The sequence below is a fragment of the Leopardus geoffroyi genome, chromosome E3 (genome assembly GCF_018350155.1).
Source record: "Leopardus geoffroyi isolate Oge1 chromosome E3, O.geoffroyi_Oge1_pat1.0, whole genome shotgun sequence".
Taxonomy (NCBI): domain Eukaryota; kingdom Metazoa; phylum Chordata; class Mammalia; order Carnivora; family Felidae; genus Leopardus; species Leopardus geoffroyi.
This window is the reverse complement of record NC_059340.1, coordinates 10,844,186-10,870,303: the sequence shown is the minus strand read 5'-3', so window position 1 is coordinate 10,870,303 and position 26,118 is coordinate 10,844,186. Positions and strand designations below refer to the sequence as shown.

The window sequence follows — 26,118 nt, the reverse complement described above, 5'->3', positions numbered from 1 at the left end:
CGGTTCCAGCAGATGAGACACGTGGGGTCCTGGCTGTCATTATCTAGCGTGTGGTAGCGGGAGGCAGAAGACAATCGCTAGGCGCCGTGCGGAGAGAAAACGCGACAAGGTGTGGGGTATGGCAGACAGGTGACCCAGCAAAGACCCCACCAGAGCGGCCACACTGAAACGGAGAGGCACGGAAAGATCTGAGGTAGCAGCAGTGCAACCCTCCCCAGGAGGATGTGACCTTGGAAAAATAAAGGACAGGGAGATGGTCATTACGGCTGGTAGGAAGTGAGCGAGTGGGCCAGTACCGTGAGGTGACATCAGAAGACAGGGGGTGGGGGTGAGGAGGGTGCGGGGGGTGGGGTGGCCATGACCAGGGACTGAGAAGCTTAGTCCAAGAACAAAGGAAGGCCACCGAATGGAAAACAGGGAAGGGACAGGCCTCCATTTTTTGTTTGTGAGGAGATTAAAATCTAGCTGCTTGGCGGCCCTGGCTTTCCCAGCAGTGAGGGACAGCAGCCGAGAAAGAGAGGGTATGGACCTGGGGTGGGCTGGAGGTACAGTCAGCAGGAGGCCTGTAACCATCAAGAAATCCAGGGTCACTCCTAGGGGTTTGGCCGGGACAATGGAGGGACAGGATGAGGGAAAGGAACATATTATGGGGGAGGGGGCACATCAAAGGCTCGATTAGGATGTGTGATGTCTGCAGAGATATCAAACAGGCAGATAAAAATAAAGGTGTCTGGTGTTAGATGGAGTTTCCAGGGCTAGAAGCTTAATGCGGAAGCCACCAGGGTACAGACAATCTATGATGTGTGAGACCCCGAGATAGAGAGGGATTACCTGTAGAGAAAGCAAAGCAGGAAAGAGAAGGGGGGCTCAGGACTCAGCTGCCAGGCAGCTCTCCAAGATGTGAACACTGAACTAAGGGGAGGTATCATCATGAGTGAAAGACAGCGGCCACTGAGACAGGAAGATAGCAACAGTCAACAAGGTTCGAAACTATCCATATAAATAGTTTAAATTGGTTAACAAAAGAAAAGGAAGAAACACAGCCACTGAAGGCCGCTGAGAGGCGGGACAGAGCAGGGGAGAGCAATCCTAGGGAACCAAAGATGCCACCCACGCGTGACAAATCAACCCAAGGGCCAGCGTTTCGGGATGCAAGCCAGCAAGGCCGGGAAACAAGCTGAAAACGGTGTGGGTCACTCCGCGGTTTTCGATACCCAGCTCCTCGGTGACAGACTGTGACCGAAGGCCTCCTTTCCTACGGAAAGTCACAGCAAGTGCTGCTCAGGATCCGCTGAAAAAGGACTCCAAGGCTGCGCAATGCCCTGCACTGTATCAGCTCCCCACGTGCAGGAGTCCCCCCCCCCCCCCCCCCGAAAGAGCTCCCGGGGCTTTCGGCACACGGTCCTCTCCCGTGCTGAAACCTTTTTACGATTAATGTACGCTATTCACCAATTAAGAAAAGTAGAGGGGAGTCACATTCACTGTTTTACTTTCTTAAAGCAAAACTGGGAAAACGTATTCAGTAATACAGTTTAGTCACGGGGAAAATGAGACTTACCAAATTTTTTGCAGAAAAGCTGGTCTACCATCTTTCGTAATTTAGTGATTCTGGCATACCACTCTTCCTTCACTGTAAGAGGAACAGATACACAAGTGAAGTGTCCTCAGACTGATGGAATCACTAAGCCAGGTTAACTAAGTATTATGATTATACTTAGGCAGTACTACTACTCTGTTCGAAGAGTTTCTTTTTTTAACTTGTTAATTTTATTTATTTAAAAAAAAAAATTTTTTTTTTTAACGTTTATTTATTTTGGGGACAGAGAGAGACAGAGCATGAACGGGGGAGGGGCAGAGAGAGAGGGAGACACAGAACCAGAAGCAGGCTCCAGGCTCTGAGCCATCAGCCCAGAGCCCGACGCGGGGCTCGAACTCACGGACCGCGAGATCGTGACCTGAGCTGAAGTCGGACGCCCAACCGACTGAGCCACCCAGGCGCCCCGTTAATTTTATTTTAAGTAGGCTCCGTACCCAATGTGGGGCTCGAACTCACAACCCTGAGTTCAAGAGCTGCTTGCCCCACGGACTAAGCCAGCCAGGCCTCCCTGTTCGAAGATTATTTCTGAGATCTCAGAAAGTGTTTCTTAAAAACAGTGCTGACACTGAATAAAAAGAGTAAGAACAACTCAAACAATGAAAAAATGGAAATGAATCACTGAAGAGTAATTTTACACGGGTACTCTCGAGGGTCATGAACACAACTAGGAAACATCAGAGTTCAGCTCACTCCAGAACAGCCTACAGGTGAGCTGCACGACGATACGTGTAGGGATAGGATAAGACTACAAACAGGATGCAATCTTTCCGTTACATCAGCTGGGAGTGACGGGACTTGCGGTTTTACATCTCCACCCCCTGGCCCTCCAGAGCCAAAGGAAGAGGACCAACTACGCTTGTATTGCCCCCGAACACGGTGCACCAACTTCAGTGATGACACCCGTGGCCCTGCGCTCTAAGAAGTAAACCCTTTCATGAGACGTGTATGGTGACGAGTGAGGATTCAGCCGACCAACACAGACCTGGGCAACGACACACCGTCCGGAACACTGTGCCAGGTAACATGTTCACATCTCGCAAGTAGACCAGGCACTGCTCCTCTGGTCTACCTGGTGTGGGGTGTCTGCCCTTATTTATAACAGATCGTTAGGAACAAAATGAGGGAGCAGAGAACAGTATTTTGATACCATGTATTTCTTGTATATAATGTTCTGAGTTGACACGGTTTTTTAAAAAAAGTAACCTCCACACCCAACGTGGGGCTTGAACTCCAGACCCGGAGATCAAGAGTGTCAGGCTCCACTGACCGAGCCAGCCAGGAGCCCTGATCTGACACACGGGTTGAAACAAGACTGGAGACCTACCTCCTGAAGCGGGTTTATCAAGCTGTAAGTCTTCACGTGTTGAATTCAGAAGTTCATGTCTGAAAGGTGAGGAAAAAGTACTAAGTATTTACCAGGCAATATTTGGCAAAAATAGTAACTACTAGCACTTATTTGATATTCAGTCATGAAGGCCAGTTTTAAAAAGAAGAGACAATCTGGGCTCTTGAGCACAATTAAACCTTAATTTCCGGAGATTTCCAGAGAGTAACAAAACAAAACGGAAACTGCAAATTGTTTCATAAGGTGCTTCTTGGACCACGTGTCCTTCATTCACTTTACGACCCAGAGGGATCTTACAAAAAGCGTTACCACCAAAAGAAGCGAACGTAAAACCTTTAAGTGAGATCCTTTAATTTTACATTATATTCAAGACTCACTCAGTTCAACGTATCTATAAATTGGTTATAAGGATACTAAATATATTTTAATACTAACATTTGTGAGACAGATTATAAGTTTTTTGGGGTTTGGTTTTCTTTTTGGTAATTACAAAAACCTCCCAGGAAATAATTTCTATATCACAGAATTCCCATAATCCAACTTATATATGCAATCATTCCATTTTGATGTAATGGTCAAAAGTCCAGTGTTGCTAGTGGGGGGATTGGGAACTGGCTCAGATATCAGCAGGGCCACGCCTATTTTAACAACCATCTCAGAAATGCTGTAAAGTAGCACAGGACAGAATCAATAGTGCATATATAGTATTTAAATAACATTAGTGACCTATAAACAAAACATCTGCTAAACTCTATAGAAATATCCTTCTAAATAAACAAAAGACTTTACATATATCAAGACTAACCACAGTAACCGTTAGGGAAAGGCTTATTTAAGAAGTCCCTTCCAAATGTGGAGGATGGCCTGCCATGAAGGAACATACTGAACGGACTCGAAACAGGATGCGGGCAGCATAGAGCATCCCGTGATAAGCCTGCATTAACATTTAAACATCCAAACATAGTTCTGTACACTTTAAGGTTAGCAAATGAGAGCAATACCTAATAAAATAATTTGCCTGTGTTCTTTAAATAGTGTTACTTAAACACAGATTCAAAACGTCTAACGTTAGAAACAACCCAATAAAATGACAGTACAAAAGAGTTCTTAAAACATCAAACTTCTTTATGTATCAACATCCAGGGGGAAGGGGACGCCTGTTTATGGTTCTTGGCCAGGGTCAGGGCTGTAGCGTTTACAGGGCCGCCATCTGGTTTATAATTCAATTTCTGGAGTCTACTGCATCTTGAAACTACAATGTACTTGAAGGAAAACTAACGGTTAGCAACAAGTTCCTCTCTGAGGAGGACAGCTCACTTATTATCTTGCGCAGGTGCCTCTTGGGTCTTTTCCATCCTTCGTTAAATCTCAAAAGCGGTCATCCCCTCACTGAACACCGAGAGGCCAGCATGCTTGGTTGTCATCTCTGATCAGAGTGGTCGTTAAATTCCTCACTTTTTCAACAGTACCAGTGTTCCCAATGTAATGAAGCTGGACACGTCTACCAACAATACTATTATCCCACTCCTTTTATTCACTTTACCGTTTATAGTTCAAGCTATGTCAGGAAAAAGTTTCAAAACCAGTTATAATATGCACACAAATTCAAAAAGACTCACTTCCAATAGAAGGACTTAAAATGAAAGCCATGTCTTCCAAAAGAAGCGAACCCAGAGGCCCTCCCTGGGGCAGGAGTACCTCTTGGTCTAAACCCATAACAGCTTCTTTCTCATGCCTGTACCTGGTTGAAGAATAAGTACTTGACAGAATTCCAACCAGAGAAAATAAGGCCACCTCCCAAGAGAAACACAGGTAGTTACTGTCTCTTCCCCATACACTGCCTGGCTGAGGCCTAGATTACTGCATCCCGTTCACGGCTGCTCTAAGGAAGCGATCAGCCCAAGGAAGGAAGAATCTGGTGAGAGCTCCAAGTACCACTTTTAACCATCCTACCTATGACCTCCTCATGAGGCGAGAGAAGCATCGTTAACTGTATCAGGTTGACTGACTTAGGGATTTCTGTCCCTTACTGCTGCAGATCCTAACTGCTACCCCACCTCTCCCATGTCAAAAAGTCTCTCTTTCCTTTCACAAATGCTTGGCAAGTTTGGCTGGCTCCCATCATTTGCACTTAGAAAACAGGGAGAATGGCTTGACAGCGTTAATATCCATTACTGCGTAAAGCAAGCTTACCATCACTGTGACGGTTCATTCTTTATGAATAACGTGGTCTTATTCTCTAAAACCTAGTGATTTTTTTCCCTTATCCTTAGGGCACTAGGACATCATGAGGTGTGACGAGGTATATAGCTTTCTTTGTCTCATGCTTAGCCCGCTCTGTAATTTTTACAGGCTCGGAAAATAACGGTTATTCATTTTTGATACTTCTAAGTCGGATGTCACTAGATAAAGACTCAACATTTTCATGTCTCATACATACAACTTTTACAATTTACAGGACTAACCAGCATCCAGCCTTTTAAGTGAAAACTTATATTGTAGCAGTTCTATTTTATAATTTCCGAAAAACTATTCTCCAACCGTTCCCCTTTATAAAGACATGTAGTGCTTGCTTCATGGATGTAACAGGAAGTTTCCATCTTTCTTCATTGGCTGAAATCTGTTGCAAATGTCCTCAGTTTTGTAAACCTTTCACTTTAATCTTAACAGAATCCCAGCAGAAACTATGAGAGTGTGTGATGTGGCTCCCGGTTTTTTTTTTTTTTTTTTTTTAATTTTTTTTTTTTTCAACGTTTATTTATTTTTGGGACAGAGGGAGACAGAGCATGAACGGGGGAGGGGCAGAGAGAGAGGGAGACACAGAATCGGAAACAGGCTCCAGGCTCTGAGCCATCAGCCCAGAGCCTGACGTGGGGCTCGAACTCCCGCACCGGGAGATCGTGACCTGGCTGAAGTCGGACGCTTAACCGACTGCGCCACCCAGGCGCCCCAAGTGGCTCCCAGTTTTAAACGCAAGCATTTATGTTTCCAATCACAACTGCTGCACTGACGCTTTTATAAGACCTCCTTATTGGACCCTTTATGCCAGGCCTTAGGGAATTTATAGCATTCTGCTACCTTAGGCTTTTTTTTCCATTCTTCCATGGTTTCACTTATTTTTAATTTTATAACTTACATGCATTTCCACATATGCTTTTAAAAATTCAGATCTAGGGGCACCTGGGTGGCTCAGTTAGTTAAGCATCTGACATGGGCTCAGGTCGTGATCTCACAGCTCGAAGGCTCGTGACTTTGAGCCCCACATTGGGCTCTGTGCTGATAGCTCGGAGCCTGGAGCCTGCTTCGGATTCTGTGTCTCCCTTTCTCTCTCTGCATCCCCCGCCCCCAACTCTCTCTCTCTCTCTCTCTCTCTCTCTCTCTCTCTGAAATAAACATTACAAAAAAATTTTTTTTAATTCAAATCTAAAATCAAGACACTGTTTTACCGATACTGGTTGGTACTGCATTACTTTTTATATTATAGTGATTCCTTTACTTAGCAGCAAACTGGAAAAAGAACATGACGGCTATGTGGGAATCACGTACAGGCAGGTATTCATGTTCCAAGAGCCAACTCTGGGCATGACCACGAAAATCTTGTCCACAGACACGTTCAAAAGTGGTAAATAAAACAATATATAACTCAATCTAATCAAGATTTAGCCCCAGAGATTGATGAATGTTTGGTAACAATATAGAAAGATGCACTAAAGAACAAAGATGAGAGTCCAGAGTCTTACTTCTTAATCACAAAACGAATCCTTTCCTTTGCAAGTAATATCCTCTCAAGGCGAGGAATTCCATAAGTAGACGGTCTCCTAAAAGGAATTCCTTCCGGAAGTCCTTCTACATAAAGATCTTCAACGTGTGACTGGAAAAGAGGGTACGGGATCGTCACAGGACCTTTGGCTTTTATAGCTTGAGCTTTAAGGATAAAAAGAGAAAGGAAAAATCATTCAATGACAAGGATTAACCACAGATTGTACAACAGAATAAATGAACACGTACTGCTCTGTACGTTTTATAGCTTTATCTTTACTTCTGCTTACTGTAACTGAATCATCACAAGAAAAATAGTACAAAAGAACTAAAAGAAAAAGAACACCAAAGGTGCCGGTACTCTAACCCAATCTGCAATCCAATAGTGGATTATTCTGAGTCATGTAGAAGCAGCCAGATGTCCTGTTGAAACCTGAACCACCCATGAGCCACAAAAACATGTTGGTAAACATCAGCTAACACATACAGTAAAATTTTTCAACAAAAAACATTAGTGTAAGAAAAGAGTTTTTAATGAAATAACTCATGCAGAGGATTTTTTTAATTGGAAAGCTTCTGCCAAGATTGATTTATCCAAAGGTAAAATAATATAGCAGCTACAGGTCAAAAAAGCACGGAGACTCTTAGGAATCAAATAGAAGGAGAAAGACCTTGGTGATTCCATCAAACAAACTGCAAAGGATGAGGTTTTCTAAACAGCAGGGTAGTGTTTCCAGGCGTGATGGTGGAACTGACATTAAGACCATGCTTTCCTTTCACCCAACTCCCCATTTTGAAATTTTTTTTTTCAAGTAAGCTTTATGACCAAGGTGGGGCTCGAACTCACGATCCCAAGATCAAGAATGGCGTGCTCTACTGAATGAGCCAGCCAGGCACCCCCTCAATTCCCCATTTTGAGATGTAGACTTGTTAGAGCTAAAATGACATGATGTCCGGGACACCGCAGGTTTAAAATATTAAAACAGGCTTGCATCAGAAAGAGATGGGACAGGAGAGAGGGGGCAAGAAGGAGAATACTGGAATGTTAAATAAAGGCTGTTGAATCTGGGTAGTGGATACTTAGAGGGTCTTAACATCATTTACATTCTTTTTGTTTGGAAATTTCCAGAATAAAAAGATTTAGAAAAGCATCAGGTGAGCTCATCCACAACACAGGCACATTGGTCGACAGTATTAAAACTTTCACAGCTAAACCTTTTGATACGGAGTCAAACAAACGCCAAGTGTTCTATGAGTGCAGAGCAGACACGCATCGCTCTTCTCACAAAGCCTTCTACTTCGTTCACGAACACAGCGGAGTCACAGAAAAAGTCTTCTAGCGAGTGTGCGCCGTAAGAACAGCAGAGCCGCTAAGGACTCGGCGAAAAGGCTACAAGTCCCCAAAGGAAAATGACTTCTGTGCACTGCCTTTCTTCCTTCCCCTCCCGCGGGAATCCCCCTCAGCAGAACAGCTGCTCTTTTTTCCTAGTAATTTATGTGAAATTTGTCTGTTTGCTGAACATTAATACTTGTACTTGAGTTTCACATTCACCACGGTACACGTTAATACGGAGTCACGGTTAATATCCTTTGTTTATACCGTGCACCCGAAAATCCTGTTCCCACAGAACAAGGAAAATATCTTTCCTTGGGGCGATTACCATTAAAACGGTTTCAAATTGTAAAATGTGAATACCGTGCCTCTCATCTCATAATGGTTGGTAAGCATTATTTTCTCATATGCAAACTAACGAAATGAATCACCATCACAACAAAAGCAGAAACATAATTTGTGCTTCTCTTTGTGAGATTTATAACACTGTTATGACAGTAAATTCTTCTTCCTCGAAACAGGACTGCGTTAAGTCTATAATAACACAGCTATAAACAGCGAGCACCTTCTGTGTACTTACACACCACTTACAGGAAGCTCTTTACACCCACTACGCTGTCTGTCTCCTCACATCTTCCCAGCACATCTACGCTCTCCTGACCGTTTCACAGGAGAGGACAGCAAGGCTCGGAGAGGATGAAGGGGAACGGCCAAGCCTTCTGTCCCGGGGCCCGGGACCTTAGCAGCACGGGACAGTGCTTAACGTAGAGCGAATTAGGGGAGTCTCTGCTCTGAAGTGGGTCGATTAAAACCACAGGCAAAAAGCTACGGCTTCTGGAGAGGGAGAACTACTAAGAGAACCTGGAGGAAATAAGTGAACGCATTAAGGGCAAGTGACTGAATTTGCTACTGAATTTCCTCTCATTCTAAATCTTCGCTGACAGGTCAGCTGTCATCCATGAAAAGGATACAGGAGCTATTATTTCAAGTTTAGTAAAGTCAATAATGTCAGTGTAGTTTATCATGTAAGAAATTCACCCAAAGCAATTCAGTGATACCGGAGAGCACCCTAAAAATAGGATTTTCAAGTTAAAAAATTCAATATATTGACCCATTTAAAGACTGTCAGTGAACTGCAAAGTAAAGAATCCTCCAAATTAAAAACACAGCAAAACAGCTGATACTCTCCAGCGATGGTTGCTATTTTTAGGTGAGAATTTAATATATGCCGACCAGTAATAACACTGGTTGGTCACTAAAGATAGATGGAGGATAGAATACGAAAAGAAAAGGAGAATGTGAGACCTAACTTAAACAATTATGCATCAATAGCAGAGCAAGTAAGGACATCTAGTTGAATACTGGACTTAACACAGTGGATTAAGAAAGACTATGACTGAAGAATTTTATCTTCAATTAGCTGTCCAGGGTGCAACAAATATGTACATGAACTCCCAAACGCGCAAGCAGAAGGATTACAGGAAATGCTAACTGATAACCACAGAAACAAAACTTTCCCTAGGCTTCCTAGTGACAAGGTCTGTAACATCTGGACGGACCCTACCCATGACCTTGCGACGGACACATATGCAAGTAAGGCACACTTCACTGGGAGAAGCGGCCTTTTGTACACTGACTGGTTGAAAAGTAACCCCATTATTAAAATGCTTTTCAACAAACTACTCAAGAATTTTTGAGTTCAGACTTACCATATTTTCTTTCAAACAACTCTTCCACTTGTTTACGGAGATCAGTAATTCGAGCATTCCACTTCTCTGAAAAATTGGGAGTCACAGTTACATCTCAATGAGGAATCCCCGTTGGGGGCACTGCTGTGTTGAGATGACCCAACACCTAATGACTTATTTTCTACATCATACATTCAAATTAATTTTTTTCTATCTTTTCCCCCAACGTTTATTTATTTATTTTGAGAGAGAGAGACAGAGACAGACACAGAGACAGAGTGCAGGGGAGGGGCAGAGAGCAGGGGAGACACCGAATCTGAAGGAGGCTCCAGGCTCTGAGCTGTCAGCATAGAGCCCGACGTGGGACTCAAACCCACAAACCGCGAGATCATGACCTGAGCCGAAGTTGAACACTTAACTGGCTGAGCCACCCAAGCACCTCCCCTAATTTTTTATTACATAATCTCTACGGCCAATGTGGGACTCGAACTCACAACCCTGAAATCCAGCGTCACACACTGCACCGAATGAGGTGGCCAGGTAACTCCAGTCCTATTTGCTAATAATCCAGCTCCATCTATATAATTTTACTGCTTTCTTAAGAACTTTTCCCTTTTTTGTGGTTCTTAGAATTGGTCCAATAAGAGATTTTAAGAGATGGTTTACAGTTTATTTTTGAAACACTTCTTACTGAATACCTCTTTTTAGCCTGATAATTTCCGAAAAGCAGGACAGAAAAGACCAGTCCAATTAAACACTGTACGGTGGAGGCAGAAAAGAGGGAGGGCTCCAAGGTCGTTCAGGAAACCTTCTAAAACATGTCTAAGTTGTGTGGAAATAAGTATCTACGTACAGTTGCAACCTAGAGTGCCATGTAAACTTACTACTATCTATATAAATTCAATTTAAATCCGGTATTTAGGACTATGACAAATTAAAATACTAAAATGCTATTTAAAAAATGGAGACGTTCAATGTTTTAACTATACATTTTAAAGCAACCCCCTTCCCCCCAAAAAGAAAGGCTAGAACTCTGATCAGGAACAGAAAGCATTTGGAAGGACAGAGAGCAAAGGGGCCTGTATTTGACCCAGAACCTACCGAAGTTGAACTCCCTCACTTTCCGTTTCCCAGCATTGGCAGGCTCCGTGACTGGTGGCTGGGGCGGCTCGCTGCTCTTTGGTCTCTTGGTAGGTGGAGAGTAATCATCATCTTGAAAAAGAAAACCGTCATCACTGGAGGAACGGTCTAAGTGAGTTAGGGCCACCGTCTGTTCAATACTCAACATTCAAAAGGATGGGGGGAGGGGGCTTTACACGCGCGCGTAGCAGCAGCCATCAGTAGGGTCCCTCTCGGCCTATTCCTTCCCAGGCACACCTGCAGGTTCCCTACTCTTGGGTGATGTGCTCAGGTGAACATTCCTCACTTTCCTTGGCCTTACTTCATTTTCTTTCGTTTGCTCTCTTCAAATCACATCCTCATCAATCTCCCTTCTCCCCTAACTCCTCTTGGTTCCTAGGATTACAGTTTCTTTGAAGCCTTTCAAGAAAAAGATTTTGATAGACACAGATACCTACAATTATACAAATACATAAGAAAAAGGGGAGGAAATATATAGCTTGAAGAGAAAAATGCTCCAGCTTACACAAAATCCAGGCATGCATAAACAGGGAGGGCAGATGCTACACGGCGAACACTTTGAACAGACACAAAACTTACAGAATTAATGAAACAGGGTGGCTACGTTATCTGTGAAACAGATAATACTGACTTAGTGAAGACAAAACCTAGCAGAAATGAGCAATCAGAGATTTCAGTACGGAACGTGGACTACTTAAGATGTTTGTAGACGTTTGTAGCGTGAGTTCATGCCAACCTCTTCACGGACAGGTCTGCAGCTCAACTCTGCTAGGACTTCAGCTAGTACGTGAATTAAGGACATCTGAATAAAGTTAAGAGCTGTCAACGTCATCTTTTCTCTAGCCCCTGAAAATGTCACGTGGCACAGTACTAAGAGTTATGCTCAAAGCTCATCCATAAATTACTAAAAACCTCACTCTGAGAAATCCATACTGGAAACTAAATATGGGGTAGAGGAGAAACAGCCACTGTGTTAAAGGCCGTCACCAAAAGATGCCACGCAGGTAAGACAGGTCCCCTTTTAGGTCTTTCTCACTGTCGCCTGACAGTTCAAGACACCGGCTCAGGGAAAGCTAAGTGACCATGTCACAGCACTCGCCAAAGCAGCCAAGATCACATTCCAACCGGAACTCACACCAGCAGACTAACACGTTACTCTCGCAGAGGCAACAAGAAACCCAAATCTGGCCAAACATACGACGTAGCCTGGGACAGCCACATGTAACTTTTATGTCCTTGGTATGTACATTTAACGGGCAAGGGGAAATTTGACCGAAGCCTAAAATACTTGTGTGTCGGTCCCATCACAGCAGCAGAGAGCACAATCAGACGCTGTCCCCCTGGTTCGTGCACTCTGGTTCTTCCTCTAATGCCAACCGATATTCCGGTAACCTGAAATCATTTACTGATTATTTTATCCAATAGGAGAAAAAGTCACCAATGTCACCAATACCAGATCAAGTCACATCAGGACCCATTTATGAGCTGGGAAAGACCAAGATGCTACGTTTAGGGGATGCTACTTTAGGGAAATGTTATCAGATGAACGATTTACGACACTATAACTTCCAGGTGCTAACTGCCACTGTAGAAACCCTTGTTCAAATCCAGAACAAAAGGAAACCTACCGTAAAAGATTTCAAAGTTACAAACTACTAGTAAAATAAAACTAGCCCGTGTCATCTGGGCTTATTTAATTACTACAAAGATTAGTGGTCAAATGGCTATAAAAATGGTCAAGAGGCTATAAAAGACTATCAAGTAATTAAATTCAACCTAAAAAGACACATTTGGGAAAACATACTGAAAAAAACCACCCCATCTTTTTCAACTCCCAGTTTTAGAAACCTAAGTATATTTTGATGCTAGTTGGTATAAGGTAAAACAAAAGACATTCGTTTCACCTATGAATAGTGTCAAACCATTTTATCTTAATTTTTAAGTAATCTCTATGCCCCTCATGGGGCTCAAACTCATGACCCCTCAGATCAAGGGTGGCAAGCTCTAAGAACTAAGCCAGCCAGGCACCCAAGTGTCAAAGAATTTTAAATGCGTCATGTTAACATTTCTTTAAAAACATTAAGCAATGACATTAAAAACAAAAGGACTGTCCCTGTAGGCTAATGTAACCTAACTATTTCTACAGTCATCATTTGAGCTGACTGTTAACCGAATTACATAAAATGAAAACTGAAAGAGAATAAAAAAACAAAAAACCAAAAAACCAAAAAAACCAAAAACCAAAAAAACCTGAGAGCTGGAGGGTGGTAATGAAAGATCCCAGCAATCTATTATATTGGTCTCTACTACAAACTCTTTGAAACGGAGGCCAAGGGGAAAGGGCACAAGAGTGTTGTCAAAACCCCTTGAATCAGTTTATTTTAGACCATAAAAGATTTCATAGGATAAACATATTTTATAAACGCAACCTCATTAACCATCAAGACAAAAAAAAAAAAAAAAAAAAAAAAAAAAAAAAGAACAAAGACAAATCTAGGGGAATATTTTCGAACCAGACGAATGAGGGAACAGATTGGAACATATTAAAAAGTGGTATCTCATTTCTTTCTCTCCAGCCAGAAATAATGATGTTCAACCTATACATGTGAACAAATGCAGAGAGATGGATTTAACTATTTGTGATAATAAAATATATTACCACACATTCTAGTAAAAGACTATCCCATTTCATAATCACTTTTGGGGTGTTTTGTATTATGTGACACGTGGAACAAAATCAAAAGATCAGCTACGAACTTGCCCGTATCTCCTGTGGTCTTCTCCGCTCTTTGCTACAAAAAAACCTGTAATTTCTTTTGCGAAGAGCATGAGAAAATGTTATTCTTGACCTCGAAATCCTTTCCACAAAGGATCAAAATTACCTACTTCTCTGCAGGAAAAATACCAAATAGAGCTCTAAATGTTTGCCTCTATCTTCTAACCAGGCCCCGCAGAGAGAACGCTGGCGTCCTAATTATCGTGGTATTTCCCACATTATAATGTGGGAGCAACCACTTTTGTGTTAAAAGACACATAAGTTCAGGGAGCTTCAAATTCAAGCCCAAACTGAAAAGGTTTACTTCATCGATACTAAAAGCTTGTAAGATAAATTTCAAAATATTTTAATGCGAAAAGGTTGCTGTGCGCGAGTATTTAGGCGCCATGTTGCCAGTACTAACACAAGCACCCACCACATCTTGAAAAAAGGCAGCGAGGGTCCCGGGACTCAATACTTATATTTAGAAACCCCCGGTCTCTTTTTTGCAACATATTTACAAACACACCTAGGGATAATACAGACTTCTGAGATCAAATGTATTATGGCATTCTTAAGGCTGAATGCATTAATAGACCATGAAACAAATTTTCTGATACTCTTATGTGCAGCATACTCAAATGCTAATGTTTTCATCATACAAAGTGATAGCTATGTTTTAAGAATTGAAATAAACTAGGCACTGTATCCCCTTCGAAATTAGGCAGAGCCGTTAAGAATTACGTTACCCGTTTCAAATTAATGGATACCAGTTTTCACCCATGGACCCAGGTCCCAACTCCTCTAAAATTCTAATCTCTACATAAATAACTGCAATTTCATTAAGTGACTCTTTAGCAGTTACAAAAGTGAAAACACAAACATTTCAAATACTAACCTCCTCAATCATCCAGACGCTATGAACGTGCCAGGAACGTTTGCACGCTCAGCACAGCAAGTAAACACTGACGAACAGCAAAGCCTACGGGCTCCACTTTCAGGACACGCCCGGAATTCACCCACTTTTACCTCCACTGCCACCTTCCTGTTCCCAGACAGCCAGCCAGCCCTGGGTGGCTACCTACAACAGCCTGCTAAGCCGGTTTTCCGGCTTCTGCTCTGGCCTGCTCTCACAAAGCAGCACAAAGCAGGTTGTGTCTTCAAAGTGAAGGACAGAACGTCTTGCCCAGAACCCTCCAGGTGGACCTGCCTATCTCGTTCACTCCTCAGTCCTTGGCACCTATGCAGCTGGGGCACACACAAGCTGCCTGGTAGCCACAGAAGGACGAAATGAGTACTTGAGCAGTGGAGTCCTAATTACAAGCGGTAGCCCAAAATTTACGAAGGTCCTACACATGAATATCACAGAAAAGGATACCAACAGAGGACGACGAGTAATCCGGCTGCTGAAGCTCTAAAACTGTTCTCCAATTACAGTCCGTGTGGGACTACATTCCCGGGTTGAAATATTTATGTGTACGTTTCCATGTACATGAGAAATAAAATTGAGTATTTCAAACACAGTTTTACTGAAGATGAAGGATTACTTTCTAAGTGAATCTCTTTACAATCACCTTAAAGAAAAAACGAGGGTAAGACACGAACAGGAGGTGAGGCCACAGCAGAACGCACATGTGTGAATGGCTCAGGTTTGGCGACCGATGCCCTGAGATGAGTGTATGATAAGGAAACCTCTCTTTTGAGGCAAAAGAACTTTCCTTTATTAACATGCTAAACCCAACAATTCTGAAATACGATTTTCTCTACACTTAGCAAAGACCTGTCAGCAGTCTGGTCCCCCCAAAATGTGGGCATGATGTTGGCTAAATGAAGGCAGGCTTGGTCACATTATTCGGAAGGCTGTTTCCCAGACCGAAGCCATACAAGCCGGGATGCGTACACGGACTTCTGGGACAAACAGGGGTGCACGAGTAGGAGCACACCGCCAGCGATGGGCAGGGCTGTGATCCTAGGTCAGCATCTGCGGTAATGCCGAATGGGCCTCTTCGTTATCCCTACATAATTTCAAAAACAGAGATCAACGATAAAGTCTGATGGAAAATCTAACAAACTTACTTGATGGCAAGTTCTTTTTTTTTTTTTTTTTTTCTTTTCTAGAAACTATTTGGGAAGCGCAAAAAGACACAATGGGAGAAAATCAAAGTTATCCCCAGGCAAGTAGGATTACCTTCATTTATTTGCTCTAAAGCACAGAATTTTCCAAAACAAAACTAACACCAGTCTCTAGATACACTCTTCCTTTCCAACTTGCTTTGTTCATGAAAGGCAGGGATTTTCCAACCTCGAAACTTACTACAGTAGGGGTCTTTTTTTCAGGTCACTTACTTCAAAGCAAACCAAACAAAAAACCAACCGCACTATTTCCATGCCCGTGCACTTTTCTACACAGTATATTTTATCTTCTAACGATATTTAACTAGTATCCACTGGTTCGCAGTCATCTTTCCAGAAAAAATATACAATATGCTTATCAAACAGATGTGTATGTAAGTTTTCATTTGACCTTCCTTGTTAATATCACACTTAGAGTTTACCTTCCTTAATGTATGGATGAAAAGTTAATTATCAATTTAATTAAGGCTGATCCATATCATGTGCCTGAATGTATATGCCATGGAAAAGGACAGCCTGAAAAGCAATTACTCTGCACGGTCTTCTGGCATTTCACCGGTCTTCCGAACAAAGTAAAGAAACGCTACTACTCGTTAATAAATCTGGATGGCAAATCAAACTTCTGGCGTAGGTCTTAGTTTCAAAGAACCAAGATTTCTCTCTCCCTCCAAAGAGTTAGGATTGAAGAGACTGACATGCATTAGGCTCACAAGCCGTTTACTCCATGATTGTCTTTAAAGGTCTCTTGCTATAAAAGCAAGCATTTATTTTCCAAACAATTTTAATATAGTCTGTATCTGCTTTAAGGATTCATAAATCTAATGGGTTACTGGTCCTATTTAAAAGTTTTATTCTAATAATTTTAATAATCATCTATTTCTCTTATTCTCTACAGAAAGGACAAAGGTCTGAGTGTGTAGAATATTTATATGTTCGTAAGATGTTCTTCTCTGAAAATTAATGAGACTTCTAACTAAAAAGCAATTAAATTCAATTATTTAATGCTGACTACAAACAATTCAAAATTGCTTTTAGGTTAGTAAAATTATATTAATAAAAGAAATATGTATATGAAATTGAGATTAACAAATGAAGTATGAAATAAATACTCATGAGAATCATCAATTTATATCTTAGAAGCAATGAAGACAGACATTTTGAGTAGTAGGAAATAGCCAGACACGATAAATAACCAAATGACAACAGGAGACAGGTTATTAAGAGAGAGAGACAGAGAAAGAGACAGAGAGAGAGAGAGAGAGAGAGAGAGAGAGAGAGAAAGAAAGAAATCAAACTAAGAAAGGTTAGGCAGCAGTTTAAAAAAAAAAACTCCCCAAAACTGGAACACCAAGATGGGGCAGGGGAGGAGGGATTCTTTGGAAATATGATGTAGGTGTATTTCAAATATTCATTATAATGCTGCATGCTGCAAACACATATATTTTTGTGAAACTAAATATACACATACATGTGTACTTATACACAAAATTACTTTTACATGTATATACAATAAACTGACATCTACCCCTGAGTTTGGGGACTTTAAAACAAGGCAGGGGGTAAAGAAAACTTGACATAGTGCAATTTATTGTAGTGTTTCCATATTTTACCTTAGGGAAGAGCTACTCTGGGGGGGGGGGGGCCTCTTAGAGGAATGGTATGAGACATTAACTGAGAAGGAAAAATATCACTGTGCGTTTGGTAATTATGAAATATGAAAAGTGAGACTGTTAATTCTATTAGCTGAATTTATAAATCATTCTGGCTCATCTTCATTCATGCATTACCTTGGCAGAAAAACCAGGTTTGAAGCCCCGTTAGTTACAGGTATTACCTGAGAATGTATTTATCGGTATGGCTTCAAAAAGAGTTTTTAAAGACAGATTGTGTGTTAGCCTTCGACAGTATTCTAGGGGCAAACGTGAAGGAGTAACTAAGTGTCCACACCTTCCCTTCCACCTCACTGGGTTACTAGCTTGCTCTCTTCTATCACGACTCAACCAAGGTCATAAAATCTGTTCGCGAGCACCATCAGGTCTGGTCATGGTTCTCGTTTGTCTATTTTCGGGTCCTGGGGGTAGAAAAGCATAGCTTGGTCCACGTGCGGGCCACCGCTCGCGCCTGCGGCCTCCTGTGTTGTCTACCACTCTCAAAGGCCCGGCCGCGCTGCGGGGAAGCGGGCTGCTTTGCTCACACATACACAGAGATGCTGCACTTCTCTTCACAAGCTACCTTGAAGAATGAATGAGATGCACACTTAGCCATGTGAATGTGACAAATAGGTTTATGACCAGAAGTGAACTTTTGGAATCAAGGCTTTGAGACAACTAACCTTCAATAGTCACCTCAACTTCAGGGTCCTCACTTGTTTCTGAAGGGACATGCTGAGTAGAATCTTGAAAAAAATAAAATTCTAAAATGACATTCGTTATAAAGCACTTTCTATATGTTCCAACATTTTACTCATTTGTTACTCAAAAAGCAGCCTACTATATGAAATTTTACTGGCATTTGAATTCATCTCGTATTTGTTAGGTTAAAATATCTGACCCTTTTCATCGTAAACAGGGAGGAGAGAAAACAGAAAATAGGAAAACTCTGGAACACTATTTGATAATACCAAGTTACCTGCATCAATGGACTCAAAACACTCAGATTTTAGAGGAAGGAGATTATAATGGCATCCCTATTGCTTTCCTGCTGGAACTAGAAGATGCTGGGATAAAACCAAAGGCTTTTTTTCTCTTCTGTTTGCTATTTCCCCTCTTGTTTCAGAAGTCCTAGGAGGGGTTTATATTGTTAAATAAAACCACAATCAATCTTTTGCTTTGGGGACCCTCCTACCAAGCCAATGACTAGGACAAATGCATGCAGGGCTCTATCCCCTACCTTTATATATGCAACATCCTTTTAAAACTTACATACTTTATTTATAGTTGTTACTACACAAAACAAATGTACATCAGAATGTTAGTGCTAGCAAGCTCAGCTAGAGAGCATCACCATCAACTCTCTCTTCATTTTGCAAAGGTTGAGAGATTAATTGATTTGCCAAAGATTATGTTTACTTGTTAGTAAAGGAATAAAGACCAGAACCCAGGTATGACTCAACTCTGTTCATAGTGCAATGTGACAATAAAAACCTCAAACATCAAGTATTTCAAAGCCTAATATCTAATGACCAAATTGTGGACGATGAAGCAATGCAGACTGCCTGAAGAAGCCGTGTACCATCTGTGTCCTGTACACAGGTATTTCACTGTTGCAAATATACCGCACATCTAAAACAGAGATTTTGTTACAAAGGAAACATCTAGTTACCTCCACCCGGTAAAACAGACAAAAATTCATCCACATAATTTTCTATAAAAAGATCTCAAAAAGAAATGTAAAATATTGTTGAAAATGAGCATCTCGGTATCTCTGCAAGAAATGTTTCTCAGTTAGAAACCCTAATGCTAAAATTGAATTTGGAAAGCTTAGTCAATATTCCAGGGATCTTGAGATCTCCCTCTACTCAGGTGGAAATTCATGAATGATTTAAAAAAGTTAAATAAAAAAGCAAATATAAGGAATAAAAATTTACAGAATAGCCTCCCTTTTTATTCCGGGGGGGGGGGGGGGGGAAGACATAACATGACCAGTTTATGAGAGAAATAATAATACTAAAACAAAATTCAGGTACCTCACACCTGTCATTTTCCTTGGGAGAAAGCTCTAAGAATTCTTTTGGAGCCATATAAACTGCTTAGAAATAGGAAGTCATTCTGCATGATAACAGTTTCAACTCAAGGTTGCAAGAATTTAAAAAGCTGTACCACAGTTAAATTTTCACTTAATGCTAGGATCACAGGAGGACTGGCTGGTAAACAGACAAAGGAGTTCCCCAGGGTAATTGTGGGTATAAAAATAAGCAGAGAGAAAATCCCTCCTCTATTAATCCTATGTGGAAATACTACCCTACTTAAAAAAACGGTACCATTAAATAATATGTTTAAGAATGAAATATCGACAGAAGCCAGTCATATTTTTAAGTCTAAAACATTGAAGTCACTCTTTCCTAAGAGATTCTTAATATGGCACAAGACGACCAGGAAAAAGGACAGCATTTTGCAGCATGAAGAGTTTTACTTACCGCTCATGTTTTCATCCCCATACGCTTTATTATTCAATAAAGTAAAAGATGTATATTACATCTTAGGACTAAAACAGTAAACCTGTTGGCTAAGAAGGCATACCAAAACAATCATCTTTTTGGTTCCCAATAAGGTGCCTGAAGGGTAATATTCTCTATAATAGAGAGCAAGCAATGCAAATATAGAAAATTAAAAATCCCTTCATTTCTAACCTTCGGCTGGTACTTCCATTTCTGTTCCTTCATTGCCCTCGGAAGAATGATGGCTTCCTAAAGAGAAAATAAACCACATATACTAAACCAGCAAAAACTTACATTGGAAGAAGAGAAACTAGGTAACAGTGCAAATAATTTAAGACTTATCATACAACATATACAGACTGATTAAGTCTTTCGTAATTACAACAATGTGATCTAATTCAGAAAAACATGTAACACTTCTATTTGAAGGCACAAAAAATTATTTTAAAACATAGACAGATAAAGCAAACCTAAGTAACTTTGGGGATTTAATATTATTTACTGTAACTATACAATATAATTACTGGTAGATGTTGGAATTTGAGATCTAGAACAATTATGGTTCAAGGTACCATGCTCATCTGTCAATGACGCACACACAAAAACACAAATCTTTGCTCACAGCCTCTACTTAGTCTAGACAAACAAGTTCAGGTTTTGCTATAAAATGTTTCCTGCTTTCCATTTTAACAATGTCGGAAGCTATGGAAACTAAATCCCCATCATTTAATCAAAGTTGTACTAAAAGGAAACTCGGAAGTTAAAATTTAAGACACTACCTTTAGTCTCAAAAGCATTTTAATTCAGGTAATATAATCTGCCTGCTTCTAAAAACTGGAACATAAAGCAATGTGTCAGGTTAGGCAGTCACAGGTAAACAGGCTCATCCTACAGAGCAGAAGTCTTACTCATAAATAGGAAAGAAGTAATCCACAACATTGGAGGGCCGCTTAGGATTAATTGCCCAAACTGCTCCCCAGAACAGTCATCCTCTGTCCTGAAATGTCTGAGCTACGAATACGGAAAAGGCTGAAAATCACTGCCTTCATGTATTAATAAAACATATTACCTAGGAGTAAGGAGAAACCACACAGGGAAAGGAAAATCCAATCTATTTTGTCATCCACTGATAGCTGAGCTGATACTTAAAAACATAGGTTTTAAGTATATTTTACCTTGATTTTTAGAGAGCATCGATTACACTTTCAAAAACTGCCAGTGTCCAGTATTTTTTAATTTCAAATGCCATACTAAGGTCAAATACTTTGGGTTTTTAAATGCCTAGCTTTCTGATGCCATAATTACTTAGGAGTCTTTTCCACTTACTCCATAGTATAAAAACTCACCTGAGCTCAAAATGCTAGGCTAATCTACAAATCTAGAGCCACAAATTATTCTTTAATTAACTTTTCAACTATGCTTTCTCAACACAGTCCCAACTTCCACCCCTTTAACGTTGTTAACATCTGAATGCAAGGAGCCCTGGGTTCTCTGACGGTAAAGTCAAAGAAAACTAAGGTGTAAGGTCAAAGGATAATGGAGCCTAGAGCAGCATTTAAAAATGCAGGGTGGTTAAAGGATAAGGAGTTAAGGTGGTTGTTCCACCCTATACTACAAGAGGGCAGGTCAACAATGATTCTACGTGTCCTTTCTGGTTTTGCTTTTGTTTTTTGGGTTTTTTTTTAAATCTCAAATAAGCAATTACATTGACATAAAACCAAAAAAAAAAAAAAAGGAAAGAAATCCCACCCAAAGAATAGATAAAAGTAAAAGCCGTCACAAATAGCCTATGATCATCAAGTTAGGGCACTCTATACAACAATTCCCAGAAAAGTATTCAAGTAGCAAACTTTGGGATTCATTTACAAAGTGGCATTTCACAATCTTTCTAAAAACTAAGAATCAACATGACCTTATCGATATTTACATTCCTAACTACACAATAAAAACCTTATTTCTGACTATTCTGATATAAGGTATAAATGTGTACTTTACCTTAAATATGAAAGTGTGTCATGTACCCATTTCGAGATTCATTACTAGATTCACAAAAGGGAAAATTGGTTTTGAAAAATTGTTGCTTGTGAAGTTCATTTATGTTTAAAAAAAAGGCCAATACATTTTTTTCCTTTTCCATTTAGAAAAGTAACAATACAGATAAAATACTAAAACACAGTCTGTGCAATATAAAGAACATAACATGAGAACAGTATGTGGGAAAACAGAAGTGAAGAGGTTATACCTTGTAAAGACTTCGAAAGGGGGAGTTTGTCATCAACATCATCAGTTTCGGAAGGGCCTGCTTTGGAATACAAAGATAATACTTCAAAAGTAATCCCAAAAATGTATTTTGGGTCACTTTAGCAAACGAATTTGGGTGAGTGAGATGGAATAATACAGCCTTTTCATGAACAACAACAAAAAAAAGGCAAAATGAAAAAAAAAATGACAAAACGAATGGCATCGGCTTATGGTCTTACTGAATGGAAAAGGTGTGCTCAGATAAATTTGTTATATAGACAGTCCAAAGTAATTTTGAAAATGACCAGACATATGGATCGAATGGGAATGACAGGTCTCAAATGGCAGACATGGGTTTGTCTAAACAGTACAAGGTTGGTTTGTAACAGCAAACTGCAACTTTTATACTTCATACAGGTTTTAAGTGCAGGTTTATCTTATAAGGTGTATTTCTTCCTTCCTTTACAAGGATTTGCTTAATCTTTTGTCATGCTGAAGAAAACTGCAGAATCAAATTGTTATATCTTCCTTAGAATCTCTAGAATCACGTAATTAAAATACCAGTAAGCTTGAATGTCCACTGAAACAGAAACATGACAAGCTGAGTTATTAACTCAGAATTCCGTCTTTCCTGCAGGCCCCTAGGATTCTAACAACTTCACACTGTTCTTTCCAATTATAAATGTAGGAAGTATTCTGAGTTAACTAAACATTCACATAATGCTATAAACATTTTGATGATATATTACACATAGGAACAAGCTTGTTAGTGATGAGAGTAATCAATCTAAAACAGAGAACAAAACATTGTGTTTTTAATGGCTACTTAAAATAGGGTTCGTGTATTAAAATGAATACAAACCACTTCGCTATCTCTGAGTATGAACTGGGTAGTACCCTAAGACTTTTGAAAGGTGTCGCTAACGAAGGAGCAGCTTCACAAAGCACCAAACTAAGCAAAGAAACAATTTCCTAGAAAATGCACAAACTGTATTTGGAATTTCAACTAAGAGCAAGAGGCTGAATGAAACAGACTTGAATTCAAATGCCAGATTCACTGCTTCCCAGTCAAGTGTTCCTGGGTAAAAAATACACAGAAAATAATTAAATCATAACTAAGGTTGCTGCTTGACCTGTAAGCATAGCTTTAGCTGTTTTTTCACAAGTTTGGTTTTGTAGTATTCTCAGTAATGCTCTGTTCTGTTCCAAGATTTTAAAAGCAAGGTCCTGGGGCGCCTGGGTGGCGCAGTCGGTTAAGCGTCCGACTTCAGCCAGGTCACGATCTCGCGGTCCGGGAGTTCGAGCCCCGCGTCAGGCTCTGGGCTGATGGCTCAGAGCCTGGAGCCTGTTTCCGATTCTGTGTCTCCCTCTCTCTCTGCCCCTCCCCCGTTCATGCTCTGTCTCTCTCTGTCCCAAAAATAAATAAACGTTGAAAAAAAAAAAAATTTAAAAGCAAGGTCCTCTTTAACACAAAGTACATTTTTGTAGGATTTTCAATGTATAGGATTTCTATCTTTTAAATAACCTGTTTACTCTGGATTTCTAATTTTACTAATTATATTATGTACAGAGAATTTAAGATTATCTGTGATCTGTGAATCACAAGATTATCTGTGAACAAATCCATTTTTGTAAAAGATCCACACTTTGTAAATGTATCTGCTGGGTGAATTCTATATGTGCATATCAATTTGGCTTATCTTTCCAAACTGTAGAATGCAAATATTCTATTTATCATTATAATAAGTATTCGTTGGCACATGATGTCTCAGTTATCAATGGCCACTTGTTGGAATCTCCCACATGAATGTAGATCTAAAAATTTATTACAGTTGTGTCAATTCTTTATTTTTATTTTAATTTTGAGCTATAATGTAAGGTATCTATGAATTAATGACCACTATATCAACTCAGTGAATTATAACTATCCATATCATGTAGTCTAACTTTGTATACCTGTTACTTTTTTCTTTTTCGGCCTCAAATCAATATTGCTAAGCTGGATTTTGGGTGGTTCCGATTTGCCCAGTATGACTTCACAGATCACTATACCTTCACATCACCTATGAAGTTGGTTGCATTTTAGCTCTGTATGTTTTAACAGCACATATTTGGGTTTTCTTCATTGTAAAATACGCAGCCTACTTCACCCTCACACTCAAAACGCTGGTTGTGACTACCCAGCATGAAATCGAACATTCCTACTGCTCACACCTGAACACCACTATCCTGGGGAAAGACTGGTAAGTACACAGAGATATGTCCTAGCCTATTTTTTTTTTTTTTTTGTCCTAGCCAAAAATTATGGAAGAAAACACGTATGTGAAAGAATGAACTACAGCATAATTACACAATGTACTATCACAACAATACTATTAAATCTCTAGGTGACAAGTAAATCTCAAAAACTCACACTGAATGAGGGACACACAAGAACACGTACGTACCAATATATACAGTACGACACCATCTGTGTCAAACTTAAAAAACTAAGAAAATACTATGTGTAAAATGCATGCTCACACAGACACTTTTGTGGGAACAGGTATATGCAGTAAAGGCATAAAATCTTTATTCGTAAGGACAACCTTCAACTTCAAGAAAATGGTTAACTCAGAAGGATAGAAAAGAAAGCAGAAGGGCACCTGGGTGGCTCTCAGGTCATGATCTAACGGTTCCTGAGATCAAGCCCCGTGCTGGGCTCTGTGCTGACAGCACGGAGCTTGCTGGGGATTCTCGCTCTCCTCTCTCTGCCCCTCCCCCTTCTTGTTGCACGCGCACTTGCTTACTCTCTCGAAATAAATAAACATTAAAAAAAAAAAAAGAAATGGAAATTTGGGAGTATTAACATGTTATATACTGGTGTGTTTTGGGGGGTGGGGAGGAAAATGACGAAATAGTAAAGATTCTATAAACCTTGGCAGATGTATGTTATGTGTGTACATTTCAATATTTTATTTAAAAAGAAAGCATTTTAGAAATACAATGCAGCAATGCAAATAAGTGATCTATAAGCATACCCAACAACACGTCTCACAAATTTTAGGTTTTATGTAAGAACCCTAAAACAACAGTATGTGCAAAAGGATTCCATTTATGTGAAATACAGAACCAGACAAAACTAATCCAAGTTCCTACAGGTCAGAAGAAGGGTTACCACTGGAAGGGGGTTGCCTGGAAAGGAGCCCCAAGGAAGGAGCTTCTAGTGATGATCCTGGCACCTACAAAAGCCCCCTCAGAAAGCATGAAAGGAGAAACAGATCAGGAGGCAGCTGGAGATCTCAGAACTGTATCCCTGACGGAAAGAGCAGTCAGAAATAGCAACAAGGCTAACAGACCTAGACGACTCTCAGCCCACCTTAACAAAGTTTAAACAGAAGTGAACTGAAAATCAGTAACAGAAAGGTATCTGAAAGTCTATAAGTATGTGGACATTAAAACTACACACTTCTGGGGCACCTGGGTGGCTCAATCAGCTGAGCGTCCGACTTCGGCTCCAGTCATCATCTCACAGTTTGTGAGTTCGAGCCCCATGTCGGGCTTGCTGCTGTCAGCACAGAGCCCGCTTCGGATCCTCTGTCTCCCTCTCTGCCCCTCCCCTGCTCACACTCTCTCAGAAATCAATAAACACTAAAAAAAATTTTTTCCAAACCCTACACACTTCTTCCACTATGATCTACCTCCCCAAAAAATATAAGAACACTAATTCAAAGGGATACATGCACCACTATGTTTGCTGCTGCATTACTTACGGCAGCCAAATTATGAAACAGCCCACATGCCCATCGACTGCTGAATGGATAAAGAATATGTGGAGGGCTCCTGGTGGCTCAGTCGGTTAAGCATCCGACTTGAGCTCAGGTCATGATCTCGTGGTTCCTGAGTTCGGACTCCACATTGGGCTCTCTGCTATCAGCGTGCAGCCTGCTTCGAATCCTCTGCCTCTCTCTGCCCCTCCCCTGTTTGCGTTC

General features: G+C 40.6%; 1 protein-coding gene across 7 annotated transcripts in view; it reads right to left on the bottom strand.

The window, feature by feature from the left end:
- GTF2I (general transcription factor IIi) overlaps positions 1–26,118 on the bottom strand; it is a 110,834-nt gene that overhangs the window by 27,338 nt on the left and 57,378 nt on the right. Inside the window, exons 10-17 of one of the 7 annotated variants that reach the window (XM_045460128.1) lie at positions 22,149–22,205; positions 20,099–20,155; positions 18,083–18,145; positions 10,824–10,934; positions 9,744–9,809; positions 6,683–6,866; positions 2,922–2,980; positions 1,559–1,630 (exon numbers count right to left, since the gene is read on the bottom strand). In XM_045460128.1, the coding sequence (XP_045316084.1) occupies positions 1,559–1,630; positions 2,922–2,980; positions 6,683–6,866; positions 9,744–9,809; positions 10,824–10,934; positions 18,083–18,145; positions 20,099–20,155; positions 22,149–22,205 (669 nt within the window). Of the gene's footprint in view, positions 1–1,558; positions 1,631–2,921; positions 2,981–6,682; positions 6,867–9,743; positions 9,810–10,823; positions 10,935–18,082; positions 18,146–20,098; positions 20,156–22,148; positions 22,209–26,118 lie in introns of all 7 variants that reach the window. The other 6 variants (XM_045460127.1, XM_045460129.1, XM_045460130.1 and 3 more) reach the window with 6 other exon arrangements.